Source organism: Rhodofomes roseus, assembly GCF_022264815.1.
Source record: "Rhodofomes roseus strain CIRM-BRFM 1785 chromosome Unknown C8Q71scaffold_41, whole genome shotgun sequence".
NCBI lineage: Eukaryota > Fungi > Basidiomycota > Agaricomycetes > Polyporales > Fomitopsidaceae > Rhodofomes > Rhodofomes roseus.
The window spans coordinates 71,855-93,324 of NW_025952997.1; the positions used below are offsets into that span (position 1 = coordinate 71,855).

General features: G+C 57.1%; 5 protein-coding genes across 5 annotated transcripts; 2 read left to right on the forward strand and 3 right to left on the reverse strand.

The window, feature by feature from the left end:
- Positions 1–1,613: 1,613 nt before the first annotated feature.
- Positions 1,614–3,596, forward strand: C8Q71DRAFT_718560 (uncharacterized protein; the record flags this gene model as incomplete). The annotated part of the gene is made up of 1 exon (XM_047921239.1): positions 1,614–3,596. The coding sequence occupies one exon, from the start codon at positions 1,614–1,616 to the stop codon at positions 3,594–3,596; it is 1,983 nt and encodes a 660-aa protein (XP_047772727.1).
- A 290-nt stretch (positions 3,597–3,886) lies between these two features.
- On the forward strand, positions 3,887–7,494 carry C8Q71DRAFT_728219 (uncharacterized protein; the record flags this gene model as incomplete). Its single annotated transcript, XM_047921935.1, has 13 exons — positions 3,887–4,060; positions 4,113–4,370; positions 4,418–4,569; positions 4,636–5,121; positions 5,229–5,351; positions 5,440–5,737; positions 5,797–6,158; positions 6,209–6,349; positions 6,395–6,710; positions 6,757–7,042; positions 7,099–7,258; positions 7,310–7,383; positions 7,457–7,494. 13 exons carry the CDS (start codon positions 3,887–3,889, stop codon positions 7,492–7,494), a joined length of 2,868 nt encoding a protein of 955 aa, XP_047772728.1.
- Positions 7,495–9,582: 2,088 nt separating this feature from the next.
- C8Q71DRAFT_443147 (uncharacterized protein) lies at positions 9,583–12,129 on the reverse strand. The gene is made up of 8 exons (XM_047918577.1): positions 12,045–12,129; positions 11,941–11,991; positions 10,687–11,889; positions 10,564–10,638; positions 10,420–10,511; positions 10,268–10,362; positions 9,912–10,207; positions 9,583–9,852 (listed from the first exon to the last, which is right to left on the reverse strand). Exons 1-8 carry the CDS (start codon positions 12,088–12,090, stop codon positions 9,734–9,736), a joined length of 1,977 nt encoding a protein of 658 aa, XP_047772729.1. The 5' UTR covers positions 12,091–12,129; the 3' UTR covers positions 9,583–9,733.
- Positions 12,130–14,392: 2,263 nt separating this feature from the next.
- On the reverse strand, positions 14,393–18,315 carry C8Q71DRAFT_443152 (uncharacterized protein). Its single transcript, XM_047918578.1, has 4 exons — positions 16,543–18,315; positions 14,871–16,496; positions 14,575–14,813; positions 14,393–14,522 (listed from the first exon to the last, which is right to left on the reverse strand). The coding sequence occupies exons 1-3, from the start codon at positions 18,088–18,090 to the stop codon at positions 14,652–14,654; spliced, it is 3,336 nt and encodes a 1,111-aa protein (XP_047772730.1). The 5' UTR covers positions 18,091–18,315; the 3' UTR covers positions 14,393–14,522; positions 14,575–14,651.
- Positions 18,316–19,382: 1,067 nt separating this feature from the next.
- C8Q71DRAFT_843952 (uncharacterized protein) lies at positions 19,383–21,083 on the reverse strand (the record flags this gene model as incomplete). The annotated part of the gene is made up of 2 exons (XM_047926580.1): positions 20,885–21,083; positions 19,383–20,836 (listed from the first exon to the last, which is right to left on the reverse strand). Exons 1-2 carry the CDS (start codon positions 21,018–21,020, stop codon positions 19,383–19,385), a joined length of 1,590 nt encoding a protein of 529 aa, XP_047772731.1. The 5' UTR covers positions 21,021–21,083.
- Between the last annotated feature and the right edge of the window lie 387 nt (positions 21,084–21,470).

Sequence of the window (21,470 nt, forward strand, 5' to 3'; positions counted from 1 at the left end):
GAAGCACGCGCCACTCTTGTGTTTGGCCTGGAACGGATGTCGATGGCGGTCCATCGGGCGCGGCATATCATTCAGGCTAGGAAAGGAGTGAATTGGTTACTACACAGATCACAGCAATGGCATAGTCAAGCCGTGAAGCACAAAGTACGTACATGCTACAAGCAAGTTAACCAGATTCGCCGCCCTGACGGGCCGCCAGAGAGACCAAGTCTTGGCGGTCTGCTGTGTGTTGTACTTATTGTCAGAGCGAATGCATGTTATTTAGTCAGTTCTAGACGCACCGAGTCACCGCGGATTGGACCGCGATCTGATGAGTCCACTGTGGAGTGTGAGGTAAGGTATAAGTGTTGCAGGGTAGAATAAAGCTGCTGAGACGACGAGGGATTCGAGACGAGAGACGAGAGCAATTTGGGTGGAGGGTTGGACGAGTATAGGGCGTGTCGTGTCGAACAACGGCTCAGCTGCAGGAAACCCCGCAGGAGCGCATCGTGTTGAGCGGGGGCTAAGCCGGCTGTATAGCCAGCTCGCACACCCGCATCTTGAAGCTTCAAGTTGAAGTCTTGAGCGACCGAGGACGGCGACGAGGGCAACACGGTTGTTGGTCAATCGCTCGGATTAGCTGTGACTAAGACGCGCGGCTTAGCCGTGAGTGTGAGTCACGAGTGTGACTCTCCCTGCCTCATACGGAAGGTTGTGACTTTGACTAATGCGCGCGCTCAAAGTTGAACCACAGACTCAACCGGTTCTTAGCGCGTTCATTCACTCCCTAATCCGATTCTCCTCGCCTCCTCCTCAAGCTCAGCAAGATCAAGGTCCCGGACCCTTCCCTGAGCGGTGCGACCACGGGTAGATACCCAAGGTTGACCCTCTTCGACTGCTGTGCGCGCACAAGGGGATTTCCTCTTGTCGCCCAGTTTTCCCGACAACCCGACATCCACTGCTTCAACGCTGCACGTACGACCTGCACCTGCTCACTGGTGAGTAAGGCTCGTGTTCTGTGTCTTCCATGTCTGACTTGCGCGACGTACGGCGCGAGGTCCCAGCCCCGCGACGTTGACCAACCTCGCAATGACCAACCGGAGCCGCACTACATTCGCGGAGCATGCGTGCGTAGTGCTTCAATGACGCATTGCGAAGGTCTAACTAATGCGCCGGGATGAACAGAGCGTCAAACAAGAGGGCCGTGCCACGTCGAAGTGCCGAGCAACGCCCGCAGTAAGTGCTTGTGCTTTGGTTGTGAGGTGGCACGGTAATCTGACTGACTTTTATGTTAAACAGACCATCGTCGAGTACACGGTCCGCGAGGGATGAGCTCCCAGTGCGCGAGCCGCCGCGAGAGCAACAGCGGCCCTCGGACACCAGTGGTCTGCCAGAAGTGATGGGCCATTCTCAGGCAACACGCGAGGACGACGATTCTCGCGACTCACAAACACGCGGGCCGGACGGTGGAGGAAGTTCTGGTGAGCAGGAGCTGGTGCTCCGTGAAACACCAGAGCTGTTCGGTGAGCCGCGCGTATCTATGCATACGCGCAAGAGCTAAACTCGGTTGTGCAGAAAACTCCGAGAAACTGACTCTGCGATGGAACGACGGTCGTCTCGCCACGGAGTGGACGATGAACGAGCAGGCTGTCGTTACGACACCGAACGCCGACTGGATGCCCGAGTTCCCCGTCGCGTCTCCAGGGCGGATCTGTACCAGGGTCGACGGTTCGTGGGGGCCTCAGGAGTATTCACGGTGGCCCCAGATGTACCACAAAAATGTAATCCACCATGCATGTATTCCTGTGCGAGGCGGCAAGGTCCCAGGCGTGTACGTGGGCCTCTTGGGTCCCCTATGGGACCCGATCGACGAAACAAAATGGGAGCGTGACCTTCTCTGCGGTGTTCCCGACCTGGGATTCCTGAGACCCTCCTACGTCACGTTGTTCAAGATGGCTGCTCAGAGCGTCATCTCCGATTTCAAGGCTAGTGCGACGCGACAACCGGCACAGCAGACGCAGCACGGTCACCATCTCTGCGTCACGATTCACGAAGCCCTCGATCAACTCACCATTCTCCCGACTTGGCGTACACACGCCGTCGCCCTTGCCGCGCATGTCCAACGACTCGCTTTGGAGCTGCGCGGCCTGGTGACCCTCTTCGATGTCATCCAACCTCGCGTCAACGCACCTTCCTTCGTGGCGAAGGAGACCCTTGGGGTCCGCGGCGCGTTCACAAGTAACGCTGGAACGGCGCAAGTCTTCCACCGGCTTGGACTGCCCGTGTGGTTCATACAACCGCTGACGAAGCAGCTGCGCGTCCTTGAGCTGGTCTATCGTCCTGTCCCGGTCTCCTCAATCCTCAGCGACAAGCTATCCCTGCCGCGCCTGTACAGCGGCGATGGCGATCTTGCGGGAATCGTACAGCATCCCGGTGATTGGCCTTACAAGATGCAAGAAGAAGTTCTGAAGAACCTCCTTGATGTCAGACTAGCGCCATTGCCGCGGGTGCAGGAATCAAGCGGTGCGCCACCGGCTAAGAAGGCAAAGGCGGGCGAGTCCACAGATTCAAATCTTGGCGGCGCGCACACTGGCACTGCCCAGACTGCCGGTCTGTCGCAAGGCCCCGACCCCGGGAAATCGTCGCGCCGCGCTCATCGTGGCAAGCGGGCGGCAGCGTCGCCGCAACAGGGCCCACCCCACCCATCGCTGTGTTACCGGCCGCCGTTGGCGTGTTCTATCCCTGGCGTCTGGGTTGACGTCCTCACAGCAATCGGCACGTTGCCTGCGCCGCCTAACGCCTCGACGTACCATTGGCCTCCGCCCTTCTGGTTCGAGAGCGAAGGCGAGAAGGCGTTGCGCTTCCATCACAACTACGTGAGGATCCGCGGGTTCTGTCGGCAGCGCCTGCTGGATGCCACGATAGGTGCTGAGCCGCTACGCATCGCAGAATGGCGCGATGCTTTGTGGGGAAATTACGACGTGCAGCTGAGCGAGGCCACAAAGCCTGACCTTGGGAAGAAGAACAAGGATCGTAGGGACATGCAGCAGAACATACGCCGCCTGTTCTCGAATACCGCAGGGCTGCCGACGTACAACAACACCCAAACGGCGCAATGGGGAACAGTCACGCTGGACATCACGTCGGCGAACGCGCCCGCCACACGCGCGCAGATATTATGGGAGGTTCATGAGGTGAACTGGCGGTGCGAGCTGCGGGAGCTGGACGCCGTCCTGACGCACTCGCGTGAATGGGGGACGCTGCAGCGCTGGGAGCGCGAGGCGCGAGTTTGTCGTGTCTGGAGTCCACAGGGCTCTGGCTTGCGGGTGATCCCGCGTTGGGAACAAGGCGAGCGGTCGACGGCGACATGGGTATGTCCCCCGCAGGGTGCATGGCATCAGAGTGTCAATACGCTCGTCGAATTCATCGGTGTCATGGCACGTTGGTCAGGGCTGCCTGAGGAGTTGAAGAGGGTTGTGCAAGGTGACTTTACTCCCTCAGAGGACGATTTCGCGAAGCTTCAACGCTCCGCTGTGGACTTCTACGTACATCGCTTCGTCGAGATATTTAATCGCCTGCCCACGCCGCCCGCTGTATTGCCCTCCAATTGGTTGTAAATGCTGTATCTGCTTACTGTACATTTCTGTCGTCGCTTTCGTACATCTTGTGTCGCTCTCGTATGTCTTGCATTGTTTACATCTCGAGCATGTGAAGCTGTTAATCTACGAGTGGCCGTTACGGAGTGATGGGGCATCTGGGTTTGGTAAGTGGCTCCCTGCAGTATCGCTCAGACTGTGTCGTGAGATTTCTGCTGCATGTATTACTGACTGAGCAGAAGTGCAAAAGGGTATATAAGGAGGGGCGATTTGAGCCCTCTGCTCACTGATCCTCGTCTCGTCTCGACAGCATGGCTCGCAACAACGACAAGCGCGTCAAGGACATCGTCAACCGATACCTACCGCCCCGCGCTCTCTTGCGCAAGAGCTTGCTTCCTTGCACCACGTACCGCAACGTCGCCCATATCCCCGTCGCTAGCTTGGGACAAACCAAAGAACGCACGCTGGGGATGGTCTTTGGGATTGTAAGCCCTTATTCGCTGGTTACCTTCCACAACTGACGTGATGTCCTACCAGTGTCCCTTGCCCGCCAATCGCAAATGCGCGCACCATTTGCAGCCAGCGATCGAACAAATGAGCGATGCCGATCGCAAACGTGTCCGTCAGGAAGTCACTCGGCTCGGGTTACCCACCGATCTGAGCGGCGCACTGTACGTTGGTCCGGAGCTACCCTCCGAGGAAGACGACGAACGCGGCGATGCCCCTGCGGACGAGAAGAAGCGGGGGCGACCGCGCCTGGACACGATCATCAAGGACGCTTATGTCTACATCAAGGTATGTATGAGGTTATCGGGGTGATTACAGGGCTAACACATTACTAGGGCGGTGAAGAGCCACTCGAAATCCCAGTTGTCTGTGCTGTACGAGATCATGACCTCCTCGAGGTCGTATTTCGTCAGCCACTGACCTGTGATGTACTTGGGCCAGAGATCAAGACGAAAGACTATGAGACCTACGATATTCGCCTCAAACGGTTCGTTCCATGGCCGCGTGTGCACGTTCCGCGGTACGTGACACACGACGAGGTCCTCATTTACAGGCGCCGGGGTGTCGTCCCTTGCCCCGGCGTCACCATCCTCGCAACCGGCGAAGACGAAGGCCCTCCACCCTTGCCGTCTCTGCTAGAAAGCATATACGGAAGCTCGCCGACAACGGCGCGCTCAATGTCAGCTACACTCAGCCTAGGCGACGCGTCTTCGCCTAGACCCTCGCCTGGACGTGTCCTACGTTCCGGGCGAATGGTCTCCCAGCCAGCCACCCCTTCGAAGGCCACTGAAACACCTTCCCGTCGTGCATTGCGATCGGGATCGTTGCGAGTCTCCCCGGCTGGCGTTTCGTCTGCCGGAGCCGGTTCGTCTGCCGGAGCCGGTTCGTCTGCCGGAGCCAAGAGGAAGCGCGAGGAGGAGGCAACCACGCCGCGCAAGCACGCAACGAGCAAGGGGAGGGGTTACGAGGAGAACACGGAGTCAGACAGGGTGTCCCACGATTCTGACATTTGGGAGATCTTGGAGGACGGTAGTCTGATGTTATGGGAGTAATCGTGTAGTCTTGTGGTGTTGTGGTGGTTATCTGCTCAACCAGATTGAGATGCACGTTTCTTTAGATCATGTTCTGTTCGATCATTTCTGTTAGATTGCGATCGTACGATGTCGGGACCCGGACAAGTTGCGTCGGCAAGACACTAGCAGTTGCACTAGTCTCAAGTCGCCTGCGTCGGGCGCTTCAAATTAGCCCCCTCAACGTGGTTCCTCGTGTGTGTGTGTTCGAAGGGTGTTTGGCACTAGTGGTAAGCGTCCTGTTCAGCATTTTGGCGGAGTGCTAACTCCCCTATAAATGTGTGGAGGATTAGCCAACCTCACCGGTATCTCGCCGACTTCACTTCGCTCTCGACCTTCGACATGATAGCTCAGCAACCCCTCGCGTCCTCACCCGTTCAGCAGACCACGCCATCCGGCGCGGATGCGAAGGTCAAGACTCGTCTACGCACCGACTGGTCGGTCAATGGGCTCGACGTTGTCATGGAAGGTTTCCTCGAGCAATGGAACAACCTCCCGGACACGAAGAAGGTCAGGAAGAACTTCCGAAAGCAAGTCGTTAGTGCCATCACGCCACAGTGGACGCAGAATACATCGCCCGGCGACGTAAGTGTTCATTGACTTTCGTTCAGAGTTCATCTTTCGAAACTTACACCTCGTTACAGGCTGTATACAACTACTTCAAGAACCACGGCAGGCCGGCGGTCCCTCCTCATGTGGCGACGGCTCCCGCCCCCGGCCCCGGCCCCGGCCCCGCCCCTGGCCCCCCCGATGTCACCCTGGACTCCAGGGACTTGTTCGTCAAGCCACGCGCCAAGGGTCCATCTGAACTCTGGGCGGAGGTGCCGGCGAACAAAGCCCTCGTCGTGGAGAATACGGAGAGGCCTGACGAAGTAGGAGCTGGGGGACGGCAGGCGGCAGCACGGCGGGCTCTTTACGACCAGTTATCGCTGGAAGAGAAGGCCGTTTGGGAGGAGAAAGCGCGTGCGTGGCCCCCCGCCGAGGTTCTGGAGACCGCGATGGCCCGGTACGTAATATACTCCTACCACTTGTGCAGTGACTGACACGTGTATCCAGGAACCGCGAGAAGCTCGTTGGGAGGTTGTCAGACCTCTTGAAGGGCATCCTCGGTGAAGGCGTCAACTGCGTTGGCGAGGCCGCCTTCTATGTGCTGCTCAGCTGCAAAGATCCCGTGGGAGGTCCCACTCAAGTCAAGCAGTAAGTGTCATTGATATTCGACAGATATGTACTAATACATGACAGTATGTATGTCGGCAATCTCCTCGAGGGACTCTCCTTCTCGCAGTGGGCCGACAGCAACAGCCTTCAGGCCTTAGAAGCGCAGTGGCGGGAGTTTTCCTGCATCCTGCACGGCGGTGATGTCGCGACTGAGAACGACGATGCCAATACGGTTGCAAACGCGCAAGAGGTCACTGTCGCAGACGCGCAAGAGGTCGCGGTCGCAGACGCGCAAGAGGTCGCGCCCGCAGAAGTCGCAGTCGGAGCCGCCCAAGAGGTCGCGCCCCCCGGCGAGCAGAACAATCGCGTTGAAGGCGCGGCGGTGGAGACCACGGCCACGGTATGTGCTCATTAGCTTGTTGTGAATACTACTCACATTCTTTTAGCCGGCGGCTCAGGCTCTGCCTTCCGTGACGTCAAACACCGACGACATGGACATTGACGACACCTCGAACAACAACGGAAACATGGGCAACCGGGACAGTGCTACCGACGCTACTGATAAGGACGTGGACATGGACAAGGACGTGGGCACCAGCGACCAGGACGACACCTCCGACGAGGAGTCGAGTGTTGACCCGGTGGATGCCCCGGTGGCCATACTGATGCAGATGGATCAGGAGGAGGGTTGGGAGGTTGTTCAGGTGCCCAAAGGTGATTCTGCGAGCGATGGTACGTCCTGTCATGATTTCTATTCGCTCGTGCCGCTGACTTAACATATACCACAGCGGATAAGGCCTTGCCCAAGAAAAGGGCCACGAGGGCTCGTGACGGCGCGAAGACGGATGTAATGGACAACGTAGCGGCCGTTGAGCCTGCCATGAAGAGGCTTAGGCTTACGAAGGCTCGCCGCGACGCAGAGGAGAAGGCCACGGAGAATACTATTACGTAAGTTAATGGGGTCCTTATCCTTATACACGCTGACCGGTCTGGCACTAGCATGGCAGCAACGAAAGGTCGCAAGCCTAAGTTGGCGCAGACGTCAAAGACCGCGAAGAAGACGGATAATGGAGGTACGACCTCAGTGCCAGCCCGGAACACTCGCTCGACAGCTCAAAGTAAGAGGTGACTCATTCATGCTTGTAGTCTCAACGTGGCTCTTATACTTCACTTCAGCATTGTAACGCGTTCTGCTGTCCGCAAGCCTTAAAGTTGACGTCCTTGACGTGGTGCTTCCTCCACAGAATAGTGTCCTAATATGGTATATCTTTCCTCATATGGCAGTAGGCTTCGTATGTGCTTGACGTTTGGGTGGTCTATTGATGGTGGTTGGCTGAAGTGGCAGACTATGTGCTTATGAGTTGGCTTAGTAGTTGCTAGTGGTTTACCATGTTTTCGTGTAAGCCTGATAATAGATGGAGTTGTGATGAGATAGACTTAGCATTGATTCCACCCTACTCAGTAACTGGTTCAAGGATTGGGTTCATAGTAGATTGGATGGTCTAAGACATGGATTAGAACTGACTTAAGTACTGGCTAAGTAAGGACTTCATTTGGGATCAGAACTGGCTTAAGGTACATAGCATAGGACTTAGGACTGGCTTATGTGTAGCTGAACCAAGGATTAAGTCATGGCTAATCTCATTCCTAATCCATGGATCTGGCTAAGTAGATGTCCCAGATGGTGTCAGGAATGGATGAAGTACATGTAAGTCATGGCTAAGTCAGTGCTTAAGCCATAGGATTAGGTTCATAAGGGCTTAGAACTGGCTTATGTGTAGTTGATCCATGGCCTAAGTCAAGGTCAATCCATGAGATTAGCTCAGTATCAGCTCAGTATCTACTCTCAATGAGATTAGCCATGACTCAAGTACATAGATCTGGATGAGTAGCTGCTTAGAACTGGCTTATGTACAGCTAACCCATGTCTTAAGCCATGAGATTAGCTCAGTATCTACTTTGAATGAGATTAGCCATGACTCAAGTACATAGATCTGGATGAGTAGCTGCTTAGAACTGGCTTATGTACAGCTAACCCATGTCTTAAGCCATGAGATTAGCTCAGTATTAGCTCAGGATCAGCTTTGAATGAGATTAGCCATGACTCAAGTACATAGATCTGGATGAGTAGCTGCTTAGAACTGGCTTATGTACAGCTAACCCATGTCTTAAGCCATGGGATCAGCTCAGTATTAGCTCAGGATCAGCTTTGAATGAGATGAGCAATGGTTCAAGTACATGCTTAGCCATAGATCTGGCTAAGTAACTGCTTAGATTGAGATTAAGGATGGCTTAAGTACATCTCAATTATGGCTAATCCATGTTGGTTAATCCACTACAGACCCATCTTATTGATCCTATAGCTTAGCCATGGCTAAGCAGTGGATTGGATTGGGGATGTACCCTACTTAAGTTGATCTTTGATACATAAGTGATTCAACATTAATCCTGTTTAAATGACAAAGACGTCTCGCGGTAGACCAGGACCCGCAAACTGCACTAATACTTGATGCGTTGGCTTGTACCACATGGGTAGCTCCAGATACTAGAATATAATATGCGTCAGCTCATCTCACGTTGTGCTAACACGGCGATACTCACTTCATCGAAGCATGCAAGATACTTTTTGCGGCTTCATTTGCCTTGCAGTCGTCAGAAGGAGTTCTGGGTCCGGCACCCGAAATCGTTGCACTGTAGCCTCTGGGTTCAGAGATAGCACAATATACGTGCCGAATGGCGGCAGAAAGATCGTGTCTGAGGTACTTTGATCTGGAGCTTGTTCTGACATCGCAAGGAAGCGGACGCAGATTGAAGGGAGGCGGTGGTCGGAGACAGAGAGTTCGATGAGACATGAAGATCAGGACATTGGTTAAGAGAGGCGGACGAAAGGTCAAGACAATTGTGTCCATCTGGAGAGCACAAGGACGCTGTGCTAGCGGCGACGACGACAATAAGGCTCACACATCGGGTAGAATAGCGGCGCTGAGCGCTGAGTGCTGATCATCGGCCCAAGCCCACACGCGTATATGGGTTGGTCTCAGGAAGACGTTGTAAAACGCAAACCATGCTCACTCGTGCCGTCCAAGATTGCTTGTCGCAGTTGGAGAGGCCCAGCGCTGGTTCCATCCACGAGGATGTTCAACCGTCTTCAACGCCACTTGTGTGTACGTAAGCACCTAGATAGGAAGTGTCGTGGTCCCTCACTCGGACCCGTTGTCACCACTCGAGCAGGCTCGAGCTCGTTCACCGTCTCCAACCCTTGCACGCATGACTACCAGACATGAAGCATCGAATAGATTGAAAGCAGAAGACATGTTAACATTCAGTGTACATACAGCATACGTAGATCCAATCCAGGCGGTCATTAGTCCATCAGCATCAAGGTCGTCAGGCGTTAAAGTAACAAGAACGTAGTCGTGGGCATCATCGATGAATGGAGGATCGAGGAGAGCGAGGCCCGAACAAGCCTGGGCTAGACTGATCTGGCACCAACAGCGTAGTGGGTGGGTTTGGAGGCGGGGTAGGTACGAACTGTGCGTTAGCTGTGTGGCATAGGAGTGTCAGTTCGTTTCTCAATGCTAGATTCATGTGAACTACTGACGCTGCCAAGTTGCCCAAGACTCGATCGGTGGCCGGACTTCCGGCACAGGTTCCGGAGGCGGAGGTGGCGCAGCTTGAGACCTGCGAGATCGACGAGAGCCACGTTGCATGACGCTACGCCATGCCGGACGAGCAGGTTGTGGCGGCTCATCCGGGGGTGGCGCTTCCGGTGGCGCCTCAGAGGGTCCAGCTGGTTGACCGTCGCGAGCGCAAGCGCCTGTAGGTGGCCTCCATTCAGGATCGAACTCGCCTCCAGGCCCCATCTTGGATTTCATCGTCAGCAGACAACCGAGCTCGCTGAGAAGTCGATCATTATAAGCGCGAAGCGCATGCATAGGATGGGCCACATCGACTTACTATTGAATGTTGCGCCGCTCTTCTCGCAGCCTACCGACTTCGCCAAGAAGCATTCGCACCTCTGCAGCAAGCGACCGACTGAACTCGTCGAGGTACTAGGGAACGAGGTCTGTTAGCATCGACGATCTACACGGCGAAGGTGCGTCACATACACCCTGGATGTTGAAGGGAACTTGCTCGCTGGCGGTCGATCGAACGGCGGCGAGTGTTTCCTCGTGTTGCCGAGCGCAGTCTGCACGCCAACCTAATGGTAGTTTGTTAACGATGGATACCATGTGTTGGTATAATCAACGTACTGTCTGCCATCTGACGGAGTAGTTCATCTTGCTGGTTTCTAAACGCAGCCATTTCATCCAGAACACTCTGAACGGCTGTGGAACAGTCAATACATGCACGCCATGCAGAGAGCATACACTTACAAGGATCATTGGCCCTCGCCTCTCTGTCCGCATCCCAATCAGCCTTGTCGACGGCTCTCTCCTCGATGACTTGCTGAACAAGCTGGCGCAACTCCGCGTTCGCATCATTGCACTGCTCCATCCAGCGCTCTTTCTCGGCCCAGTGCTGCTCCGTGAGTTCGCGCTTGCGCTGAAGCTCGTCCCGTTGCTCAGACACCAGATTCGTGATGTCGCTGAGCTGGGCACGCATAGCTTCATCGCGATCCATCGTTTCGATGCGCTCCCGCTCACGACGTTCGGTCTCCTCCGTCGCGCGCAGCAGACGCTCGTTCTCGAGTTCCGAACGAACAGCGGCAAGCTCCTCCTCCAATGCACGGATACGGGCCTCGCGATCTTCGTTGTAACGTGCCCGAGCGGCTTCCGATTCTGCTTGTGCACGTTCGCGCTCGGCTTGGGCAAGCTCCCGCTCCCGCATCAACTCCTCGCGTTCTAAACGGACAGTCTCCAAGATATCCTGCGCATGTCGGGAAGCGGCGTCTTGTGCGACAGACCGAATTGACTCGACAACAGACTGCAGATCAGCCGGTCGCTCTCCAGGAACTTCTGCCGGCACTTCTGGTGGAGGGAGCTCTTCTTCAGGTGCTGCAACCTCAGGTTCCGCACCTGGTTCAGGCGGCGGGGGTACCGGCAGAGGCACCTGTTGAACGATGTTGGCCAAGCGGTCCTCAAGTTCTCTCCACATCGCATCCCGTCGTTCGACTGCCTCTTGATCGCGTTGAGCCTCATGGTCCTCGAAAATGCGCTGTCTGTCATCTTCATTCCCTCGGAATGCTTGATCGCGAGCTGTTTCAGCTTCCTCCAGAGTCCCCAGGGTGTCAGTCATCTGTCGCTCGAGTTCTCCGAACCGTTCGTTCCGTTCACGTTCAGCGTCCTCAAGGGCAAGAGCTCCAGGACCAGATTCTCTGTAGCGCTCGATAGCCTCGGATGGAGTAGGGCGGAATGTGGGCCTTCTTGAAGGTGCGGCAGATGGAGGAACTGAGGGTGCATATGTTTCCCCTGGAGGTGGGACATAGTGCTCATCGGGCGGCTGCTCCGCGTATTCATGCTCGGGGAAAGCAGCTTCGGAGGCAGGCGGGGGGACCCGAACTGGCACCGAGTCTTCTGTCGCTGCATAGTCGTGTCCAAGCGGTTCCCCTGTGGGCCTCTGAGTTGGAACACGAGGAACTGCTCGTTCCGCGTTAACATATAGTTATGCAGCGAGAGCCATGTACGTACCCGCTGGAGTGCGCCTATCTGCTGCCCTGAGCGCTTCGTGCATTGCTTCAACTAGCAGGGTCTCATCAGCAACGCTCATCCTTCTACGGACGCCGGGCACTCACCATCGGTCGGGCTTTCTGGCAATTCGACATGTTCTACTGACTCCATCAGTATACGGCCATCTACGCGGTGACTGCAGCACTCACCTCCTTCAGGCGTGCGTTCGGGATAGGTAGGCGCGAGAGTGACTAATTTTCCATGAGTACAATGGATATGTTCGTAGGAAATCGCGTACCATCACTCGGTCGTCTCGTTGGGGGTCTTGTTGTGGGTATCCGCACGATCCGCGGAGGACTAGGTGGAGAGTCTTCGGGGTGTAGTTCGACGAATGTAGGGTCTCTTGATCCAGGGCGTCGCGGTGGCTCACGCCGACTACCCGTACGACTACCGGTACGAACGACAATGGGCCGTTGTGGCGGTGACGGTGTTCCTTCCTCAGGTATGGGAGACGGCGTCCGCCTAGGCGGAGGCGAGCGTTCATACTCATGCGCAGGACGCTCGGAGCGCGGTGGACGTTGAGGAATGTTACGTGGTGATGGAGAGCGCCTTGCAGTTGAGCGTCCGCTACCAGTTCGTGTTCTTTGAGGAGGGGATCTACTCAGTCGTCTGATCTCGCTGGAGGGGCCAGCATGGTAGGGATCCTCGCGCCCGTGCTCTGGAGAGTGATATCTTGGTGATGGTCTGCGACCAATGAGGGTTGGCGAGCGCGACCGTGGAGGGGATCTCCCGACGCGGACAATGACAGGCGAGGGTGACCTTGATCTATAGCGACGGTGAGTCGAAGGGCGCCCATGATAGGGGTCATCGCGTCCTCCTCGTCCACTGCTCGTATAGCCGGGCCTAGGCGAGCGGCTCCCACCGCGAACATCGTCGTCGTCGCGCTGGCGTGGCCGGCGGCGGTGGTGGCGCTCATGGTCGTCGTCGCGGTAGGGTGACCGGCTACGGCCTTCACTATCATAGCTGGGTGATCGACGATGACGGCCCTCACGATCATAGCCGGGTGACCGCCGGCGACGGCCTTCACGATATCCTGGTGACCGACGGCGCCGGCCCCCACGGTCATCTCGATAGGGTGATCTCTCTTCGCGGCCATGAGGGCTCGGAGAGCGATCGTCCCGGTGCGGACTGCGCGATCGTGAGCGGCGAGAAGTAGGTTCAGTCCGAACGACTACTTCAACGGGACCACCTGGTTGTTGACTATGAGGCTGCACATATAGCGGCTGTCCAACAGACTGAGGGCCCGCAGGCTGAATGATCACTGGACCAGGTGAGCGGGAAGCGCGGTGCAAGCGGTGGCCTTCCCTGGACCGTGAACGCGAAGCAGACCGCGGCCCCGTGTGAATGATCATGGGATCTCCTTGGGGAGAATAGCGCTCCGGGTATTCTGACTGCTGAGGTGACATGGGCTGAGCACTCGGTTGTACGTTGATCACTTGCGGCGGTTGTCCAGGTATGAAGGGTTGGCCGCCCATGAATGGTGGTGGTGCAGGTTGGATGATAATAGGCTGTTGAGTCGCCGACGGGACGAGTTGAGGAGGTGGGGAAGAAACAATCATGTGCGGAGCATCGGGATGCCTAGGTGAACCAGGGCGAGGTGAAGTAGGACCAGGAACTTGAACGACGACTGGTGGCGGAGAGTAAGGACGTCCTGGACTACCAGACCTCGTAGGCGACTGTTCTACATATCTACGCTCGGGTCCAGTTGGTGACGGAGGACGCGAGGACGAAGGCTCCGTGTGGACGTGAATCTCTGTTGGTTGCTGGGGCTGGAACTGTGGCTGGAACTGTGGCTGGAACTGTGGTTGTCCTGGGGGGACAATGGTGATGGGCTGCTGCATCCCCGGTTGCATGGGTTGAGTGGCTCCGGGCGGCGGGATGATACGTATGTCGGGACCGGAATCGTAACTCTCTGTCTCCGTTCCCGACGACGGCGGGGTTGGGACGACAGGGCCATCGTCGAACATCTGTTGTGCTGGTTGATATACGTTGATGGGCTGAGGTGGTACGACATATCCCCCGGGGCCGGGAGGAATGAACGGCTGGGGCATGCCAGGGGGCGGCGTCGGCGGAATGACTGGAGGATATGGAGGTGACGGAGTGAACCCTTCCTCGCGATACTCCGGAATGACCGGTCCCTCATGAGCTGGAACATATCCGAGACCTGGTTGTGACCCGAAACCTGGTTGCGGGACGAAACCGGGCGGCGGGACGAAATTGGGCGGGTAAGGTGCCTGCGGCATTGGAGGAATGACTACACCAGGCATCGCACCGGGTTGTGCGGCAGGTGGTTCCACTGGTGGTTGCGGCGCCTCTGCATTCCATGGTGAGCATCTGCTTACTATTAGCAATGAACATTACGTACCCCGTCGACCCAAGAGATCGTAAATCAAGTCACGAATTTGATCAACTCTTGCGTTGAGTCCACGTATCTCAGCGTGACGATCTTCGACATCTCGTCCGTGCCACTCGTTGAAGTCTCGCAGATAACGCATTACTTCGCGGACTTGGTCAATAGATGCCAATTGGGCGGTGCGGTTGTCCTGTGTATGTCCGGTTTGAATGAAACTGAAGCAAGTAAAACGCAATACTCACGCGGAGAAGTGTCAAGATGTCATCAAACGGTATTTGGAGGACAGTCTGATATGAAGTGAGAGGTTGCAATAGAGCGTTCAGCAATGAAGTCTCACCTGTGTCGGAGGTGCGGGGGCGAAGACACCTGGAGGAGGCGCAGGTGCAGCTGGAACAGGCTGAGTACCTGGGGCAGCTTGCTGTGGCAAAGGAGGCACATCTCCGAGGGCAGCTGGGGCAGTGGGCGGCCTACGATCAGGTCCCTATACCAGTATCGAACGAACTGAGTATATAGGTCAGTTGATAGACTATTCACTAACCGGCGTTCCATCCGACTGAAAGAAACCATCCCCCGGCCGGCGCCCACGTCGCCTTATCTGTACTTCGTCCAAGAAGTCAATGTCATCTTCAGGACGTCTTGCGTCACGGGGAATGATGCGCTCAGAGGGAGGCATCTGAGGTGCATATGCGCTTTCCGTTTCAGATGGCTCTGCAGGGGGCGGATACCGTCGAACACGAGGAGTTCGAGGGATAGGCCGCCTTCTGGGCTCAAATACCACAGGCTGCGTAATGGGAAAGGTGCCCGGGCGTGGCGGGAGATCGGTCTCGAAAACCGGGCTTGCACTGCGAGGTCGGCTCACCCTAGGACCCGGCCGATACGTCAGAGGGACGATGGGGGGCGGTGGTTGGATCGGCTGTTGATTTACTGGCGGGCCTTCGGCCAGCATATCCACCAACCGCTCATCGAAAGAGGGGCCTGCACGAACGGGTACAGGCATCTGAATCGGAGGGAGGTCACGACCAACTTCCTCTCGCAACCGTGCTATGTGGTCCAGCAGTGAAGTATCTGAACCCGAAGGATAGAGAGATTCCGAGCGATCATCACGAGCCGGAGCCTGAGGGCGTTGCGTCTGTTCCATAATGCGCTGGATGGCCTCCTCCAGCCTGCGACAACAGTCCGATATATCCTGGCCCACTGGCCTCGCACGTAGCTCCTCCAGAATCTGGCTGGCAGTAGCTTGGTTCGTCTGCAAGGCTGACATCTCCTCGCGGATCTGTGCCAACGCATCACGCAGAGTGCTGAGACCCACTGGCGGGACTTGCCTGGCAGTGCCGCTGGATACAGAGGAGGTGGGCGAAGCAGGTGTAGAGGAAGACGGCGGAGGCGTCGGGCTAGCTGAGAAAGATGGTGTTCTCGAAGGTAGGGACAGCGGTGATGATGGCGGTGATGATTCAGGGGAGGAACTTGGTTCTGACGGCCAGGATGGAGATGTTGGCATCGCAGGATACCCCTCAGACTCCATCAGACTAAAATCGTCTGAATGATGAGAGGACAAGAAAGAGTCCGAAAGCGAAATCGTCGTATCGGGCGACGGGAGGCGTATGCGCAGAGGAGGCGGCGTCAATGGTATAGGTATCAGACGGGGTCGAGTGAGCCGTGGGGTGGCTTCCAATGACTCTCCAGGACGAATGGGGGTAGGACGAACGGGAGTAGTGCTAATGATGCTACTTCCTCCGACTGACCTATCCTTCCTCGGCACGGGAGGAGGAACCTCTGGTGCAGGGGCAGGGATCGGCACTGGGACCTCTCGGATGACCTCTCGCAGCGTTGGCGGAGCTGGCTGCATCGGCGGAGGTACGGTCACTGACAATTCGCGCTGATTGTCTCTCAGCTCCTCCAGAAGATGTCTGATATCTTCTATGTTGTGCGCCATCTCCCGGTTCTCTGCTCCTCGTTGGGTATCGATGTCATTGAGGTATTGCAAAAGACGGTTGACGTCGTGTGTCAGGATGGTGCTCGGAGCCTCGGAAGGTATAGTCTCCACAGTAGACCTGATCGATGGTATATCTCCCCGTGGTGTAGTGATGCTGACACTCATGGTCGGAGTGGGGGGTACAAGACTTGGAGCCGGTGATGGAGGCAAAGGAACGACACGCGGAGATATCTATCACGGATTTAGTGTGCGCAAAACTTCATATAATGGTACTCACCGGTCTAATGGTCGGCGAAGGCATCACTGAGAGCAGGGAAGGCTCAGTAGATACCTCGTCCTCTGCAATCGATAAAGGAAAATCGAAGAGAGATCGCGGCTCGAAAACAGATGAGCTCATAGAAACGGAGGACACCGTTGAGATAGTCGATGGCGTGCGGGAGAGCGTTACCGTTGGGAGCGGTACTGCAGTCGAGATAGGGGTAGGCGAAGGAACACTCGGAGGAAGGGAGATCGTCGACGGAGTGGGCGTGATGGACTCGGAAGGCGACGATGGTACCGACGTCGCAGACTCGGTGCTCAACTCTGTGATGGGAGTCAGGAGACTCACATCTTCCTCCTCTGTGAACGGCGATCCACTAGGTCGGAGGAAGGACGTCTCAAACGACGTATCCGCACCCTCCGGCAAGGCAAGCGATTGAACCGACGGAGAGGCCCTGAGAAGAGACGATTCATACGATTCGTCGCTCTCAACCCCCCATAGCGACTCAGGTATAGCGGGGCTAGACGGCGTCGGCGGCTGCTCAATCGTCGAAGGAACAGATGACGTAAGAAGGTCTGTCGGCGTAGGCGTAATGGAAGACTCGGTCGGCGTCGATACAGTTGACACAGAGGGCAGAGAACCAAGAGGAGACTCTGTCGTCGGAATGGGTGATGGTCCGGGTATCGAGATGACGGATGACTCGGGCTCTGATGGTACAGGAGGAGAGGGCGACGGGACAGGCTCCTCTGTGGGGGTAGGCACCTCCGAGAGTTCCGTCGGTGTGACGGATGGACTGTACACCGAGGGCGGCAAGGGAATATCCTCCGGCTGCAGGACGTCAGCCACCGAGCTCTTCGGTGAGACTGACGGGATGGTGGGGATCGCGGAAGGCGTTATGCTGACTACATCCTCGTCCTCCTCTTCGACCTCCTCGCGTTTCGCGCACCTACACTCCGCCGTCTTGTAGTCCGTCTCTACTTCCGACGGGCAGACCTCCGCTGTGATGTACTCCGACCCTGGTTCCGTAGGGCAGACCTCCGCCGTCTCGTACTCTGAGAGAGGCTCCGTAGGGCATTTGGGGGCCGTCTCGTACTCCGTGGAGCAAACCTCCGCTGTGTCGTAGTCAGAGGCGAGCGACGGGATCGTCGGCAACGATACGTAGGATAACTCTGATGGGGACCTAGCCGTCGCATATTCCGTGCTCTGCGCCGTCGTGCTTGATCGCGCCGGCTCGCTGTCCGGCCCCTCCGAAGATCTCGTATAGTCGTCCGACCGCGTGTAAGACGAGGATGACGGCGTAGGGGTGTAAGATCTCGTGGGTGTATATGAGCTTGAGTACGTCTCCAGGGTGCTGAGGCCTTCGGTGTACGATCGAGTCGCAGTGGGGGTATAGCTTCCCGTGTTCTCCTTGTCAGACGCGTCTTCGCTGCTGCGATCGTACGAGGAGTACGTGCGCGAGCTGCTTCTAGGCGTCCGGCGCGCGACGGCCCTCGACCGTGTCAGACCGCTGCGTGAAGGCGACGTCGACGGCAGACCGCTCGACCCGCTGTGCGAATCGCCCAGCATAGACGCCGAGGTCGTGCCTCTGAGAGACAGCGTCGAAGCGACGACGTGGGTCCCCGTGCCGGAGACGATGTCCAGCAGCGTCTCGTCCGTACCAAGGCCAGTACCCGTCCTAGTATCCGTAGTTGTGAGACCCCTAGTGAATGTCGACGATGAGTAGAAGCTAGAGCCGGGAGTCCTTGATCGCCCAGTCGCGGAGAAGAAGGCGTCGTCTGAGACAGACGTCGCGCTGTCAGAAGCGTGACTACGCGCTCGGTCACTTCCTCTCCCTACGCTCGGCGGCGGCGACATGTATACATCGCGACTCAATCTTGGGCCACTTGACACCGTGACAGGCGAGCCATCGCCCACAGGTATGCCGCCTGCAAGGCCAAGGCCGAAGCCCAACCCTGGACGCGAATCGCGCGCGCGGCGGACAGCAGAGGCGAACTCCTCGTCTAGGTCAGTCAGGGAGCTGGTACGACGGATGGAGCTGCTTCTGCTCGGACCAATAACGCGGGGATCGCCAGGGTACAGGAACGCCTGGTTCGAGACGGCCGAGTCGTCCGTCGCGCGCGTGCGATGCGCGGATGCAAGAGACGAGCGGCGAGACAAGCCTGTGCGAGTGCTGGAACCAGAGATAGACTGCAGGTCCGACATATCTGGAATCGTGTCGATGTGAGGGACATAGCGCGTCGTCGCTGACCCGGTTGCCGACCCAGAGCGTGAGGAGCCCGTGCTCATGAACGAGCGCATAGTGCGTACGGATCCAGTGGGCGAGCCGCTGACCGAGCGATCCGGAATAGATACCGCACGGTCGAGGACATCCCTGTATAATGAGGAAGCTCAGCATCGAGCAAACTCCACACAAAAGTCCAGAAACATACCAAATAGCGCTGACCCAACGGACCCGTTCCCTCGGGCTATCCGTCCCCAACCTCTCAATACCGTCAGTGTAGAGCAGATGGAACGGGCTCAGCGTCTGCATGAGCTCCGCTTCACCCAATTGCGTCTCCACACCGGTGCTCGCATTTTGGCTCTGCGCTATGGCAGCCAGCGTTCCGACGTCGTCTTGCGCGCCGTGATGCGTCGGCGACTTCGCCGACTGCACCTCCGTGCAGTTCAGAAGGTCCAAAGTGACGATGCCGCGTCCACCACCTGCGGCGATCCAGGACAGGAGGAGCATGTGGGGGTAGAGTAGCGCCTGGCAGCGCTGCCAGCGGTAGGGCGGCGCGGCATGAACGTTCAGGTACCAAAGCAGACCGATACGAAGCGGCTGGATCAAGAGTGTTGTGAGTTTACAGCGACGAACTACGTTAATCGTGGATACTTACCTCCTGAGCCTCTGGAGCTCCTACGTACTGTCCCATCTCGTTGATGTCGAACGGAGGCGGAAGCAGTCCACTGGTGCTGAGAGAGCCGCTTCCGCTCTCATCCAAGCCGGTAGTCGAGACTGGGTCGCTCGCCCTCCTGCCGCCATTCCTGTTCCCAGCCTGGAGTGCGCGATCTCTGAGCCTCGCGCTGCCCCTACTGGCCCGGCGCCGGATGCTGAAGAGACCGTCGCTCTGCGTGGGCGACGGCGAAGTCGTCGAGCGTTCTGACTTGGCCATCGAAGGCGTGCGTTCCTTCCATCGGTTGATAACGTTCCGCACTTGGCTCAGCGCTGTGCGATCGTTCGGCGACATCTGGCGTGGAGTGAGCGACGGCGCCGTCGGGGTCGTCGTTGTATCAACGAAGCTCGTGAGTGTGTTGGAGAACGTGTTGGAGCTCGGATTCGTATAGGTCCCCGTCTCAGTTCCTGACGCCGTATAGGTGCTCCCAGAGACGGGTGTGCGAGTGGTGAGGGTCGTTTCCGCAGTGCTCGTAGGGTCGCGTGAATCCCAGGACAAAGCGCTGTGAGGCGGCGGTGACAGCATGGAAGACATTGTGGTGTTAAGCCCCGAGTACGAAGCCGCGGAGCCTGTGCGAGAGGAAGGCCGTGAGCCGTATGTAGTGCTCCCATAGCCCGTCGTCGTCCCATAACCATACCCGGTGCTACTCAAGGTTGGCATTGAGCGACTCTGCGTCGTCGTAAAGGGACTAGGGGACCGAATGGCCGACGGCGCGGACGCCATTCTGGTGTGACCGAACAATGGCGCGGGGCTCCCAGAAGAGGCGGCCGTACGATCTTCGAAGAATGCGATACGCTCCCCTACCTTTGGGCCGGGCGTAGACGGAAGCGGACGCGGAGGCTGCGTCGCTTGGGACGGCTCAGTGGCAGAGCGAACGTGAGACACTACACCTTCAATGTGGGCTGAAAGACGGTTGCCATCGCCAGCAGAGGGATAAGAAGAAGGTCGCGAAGGCGTATTTTCTGTGTGCTCTGATATGGTGCTGAGTACGCGCGGTCCGCGCTCAGCCATAGACATGGTTCCAGCTGCAGAGCGGTGGTTGCCAGACGTCCCCGACCCGGCATTCGAGACGCTGTCAGTGCGCGTAGTATACGTCGAGGGACCAGTGTAGGAGGTGTATGTAGAAGGGCCGGTGTACGACGTGTATGTGGAGGCCTCTCTGGAGGAGTTGCGCGACACTTCGGACAGAAAGTCGTCGATGTCATCGTTGATTTGTGCGAGTTCGGCCTCCACTTCAGCTGCATCGTTGATGGAGTCCTCTTCATCATAAGTATAGGCTTCGGAACCTCTTGACGTTGGCGAGGGTGATACAACAATTCGACGCATCTGCCGGCCGGACGAGGCATCGTCGCTGTCGTAAGACGAGGCGACTGGTGTGGCTATGTACAACTTTAGCAAGCAAGGGTTGTGGATGCCGAAATACTTACCAGAACGGAAGGACGAAGAAAATCTTGAGGGAGACATGGGTGTTTGAGTAGGCGAGAGGGTCGAGAACGTTGCAGTACCAAACAGAGGCGACCGCGGCGGCCCTGTTGAGGGCGACATACTAGAGAAGTCGGACATCTTCAGAGCATAGTCCAATGACGCAAGGAGTAATCCAAGAGATCTTGAGGCGAGATACAGGAGCAGGGGCGCCGACAGGCAGGGTAGCAGGCGAACACCAAGTCCAACGTTGAGTTTAGGGCAGGCAAAAGCGCGTAAGACACCGCGTTGCGCGTCAGTCACCTGACGCTGTCGAGCGCTCGTCCCGACTCGGAGAGTCGACGGAACTTTGGTTTGACAACGACTTGACAATGACTTCCACTTGTTGTACTGGCTAGGATCAGAGAGGCCTTCCGCCCGAATGGGAACATGACACCTCACTCACTATGTATGTCCGTTGCTGCAGCCTCGTGGGCCGAAGATGTCACGGGTAGTCGGTATGAGGCCTCCTATAATCTGCACCAATGCATAACCCACAGCTCCGGAGGAGATATACCACCTCCCAGCCAGGGGACTATCGTTGGGACTCCG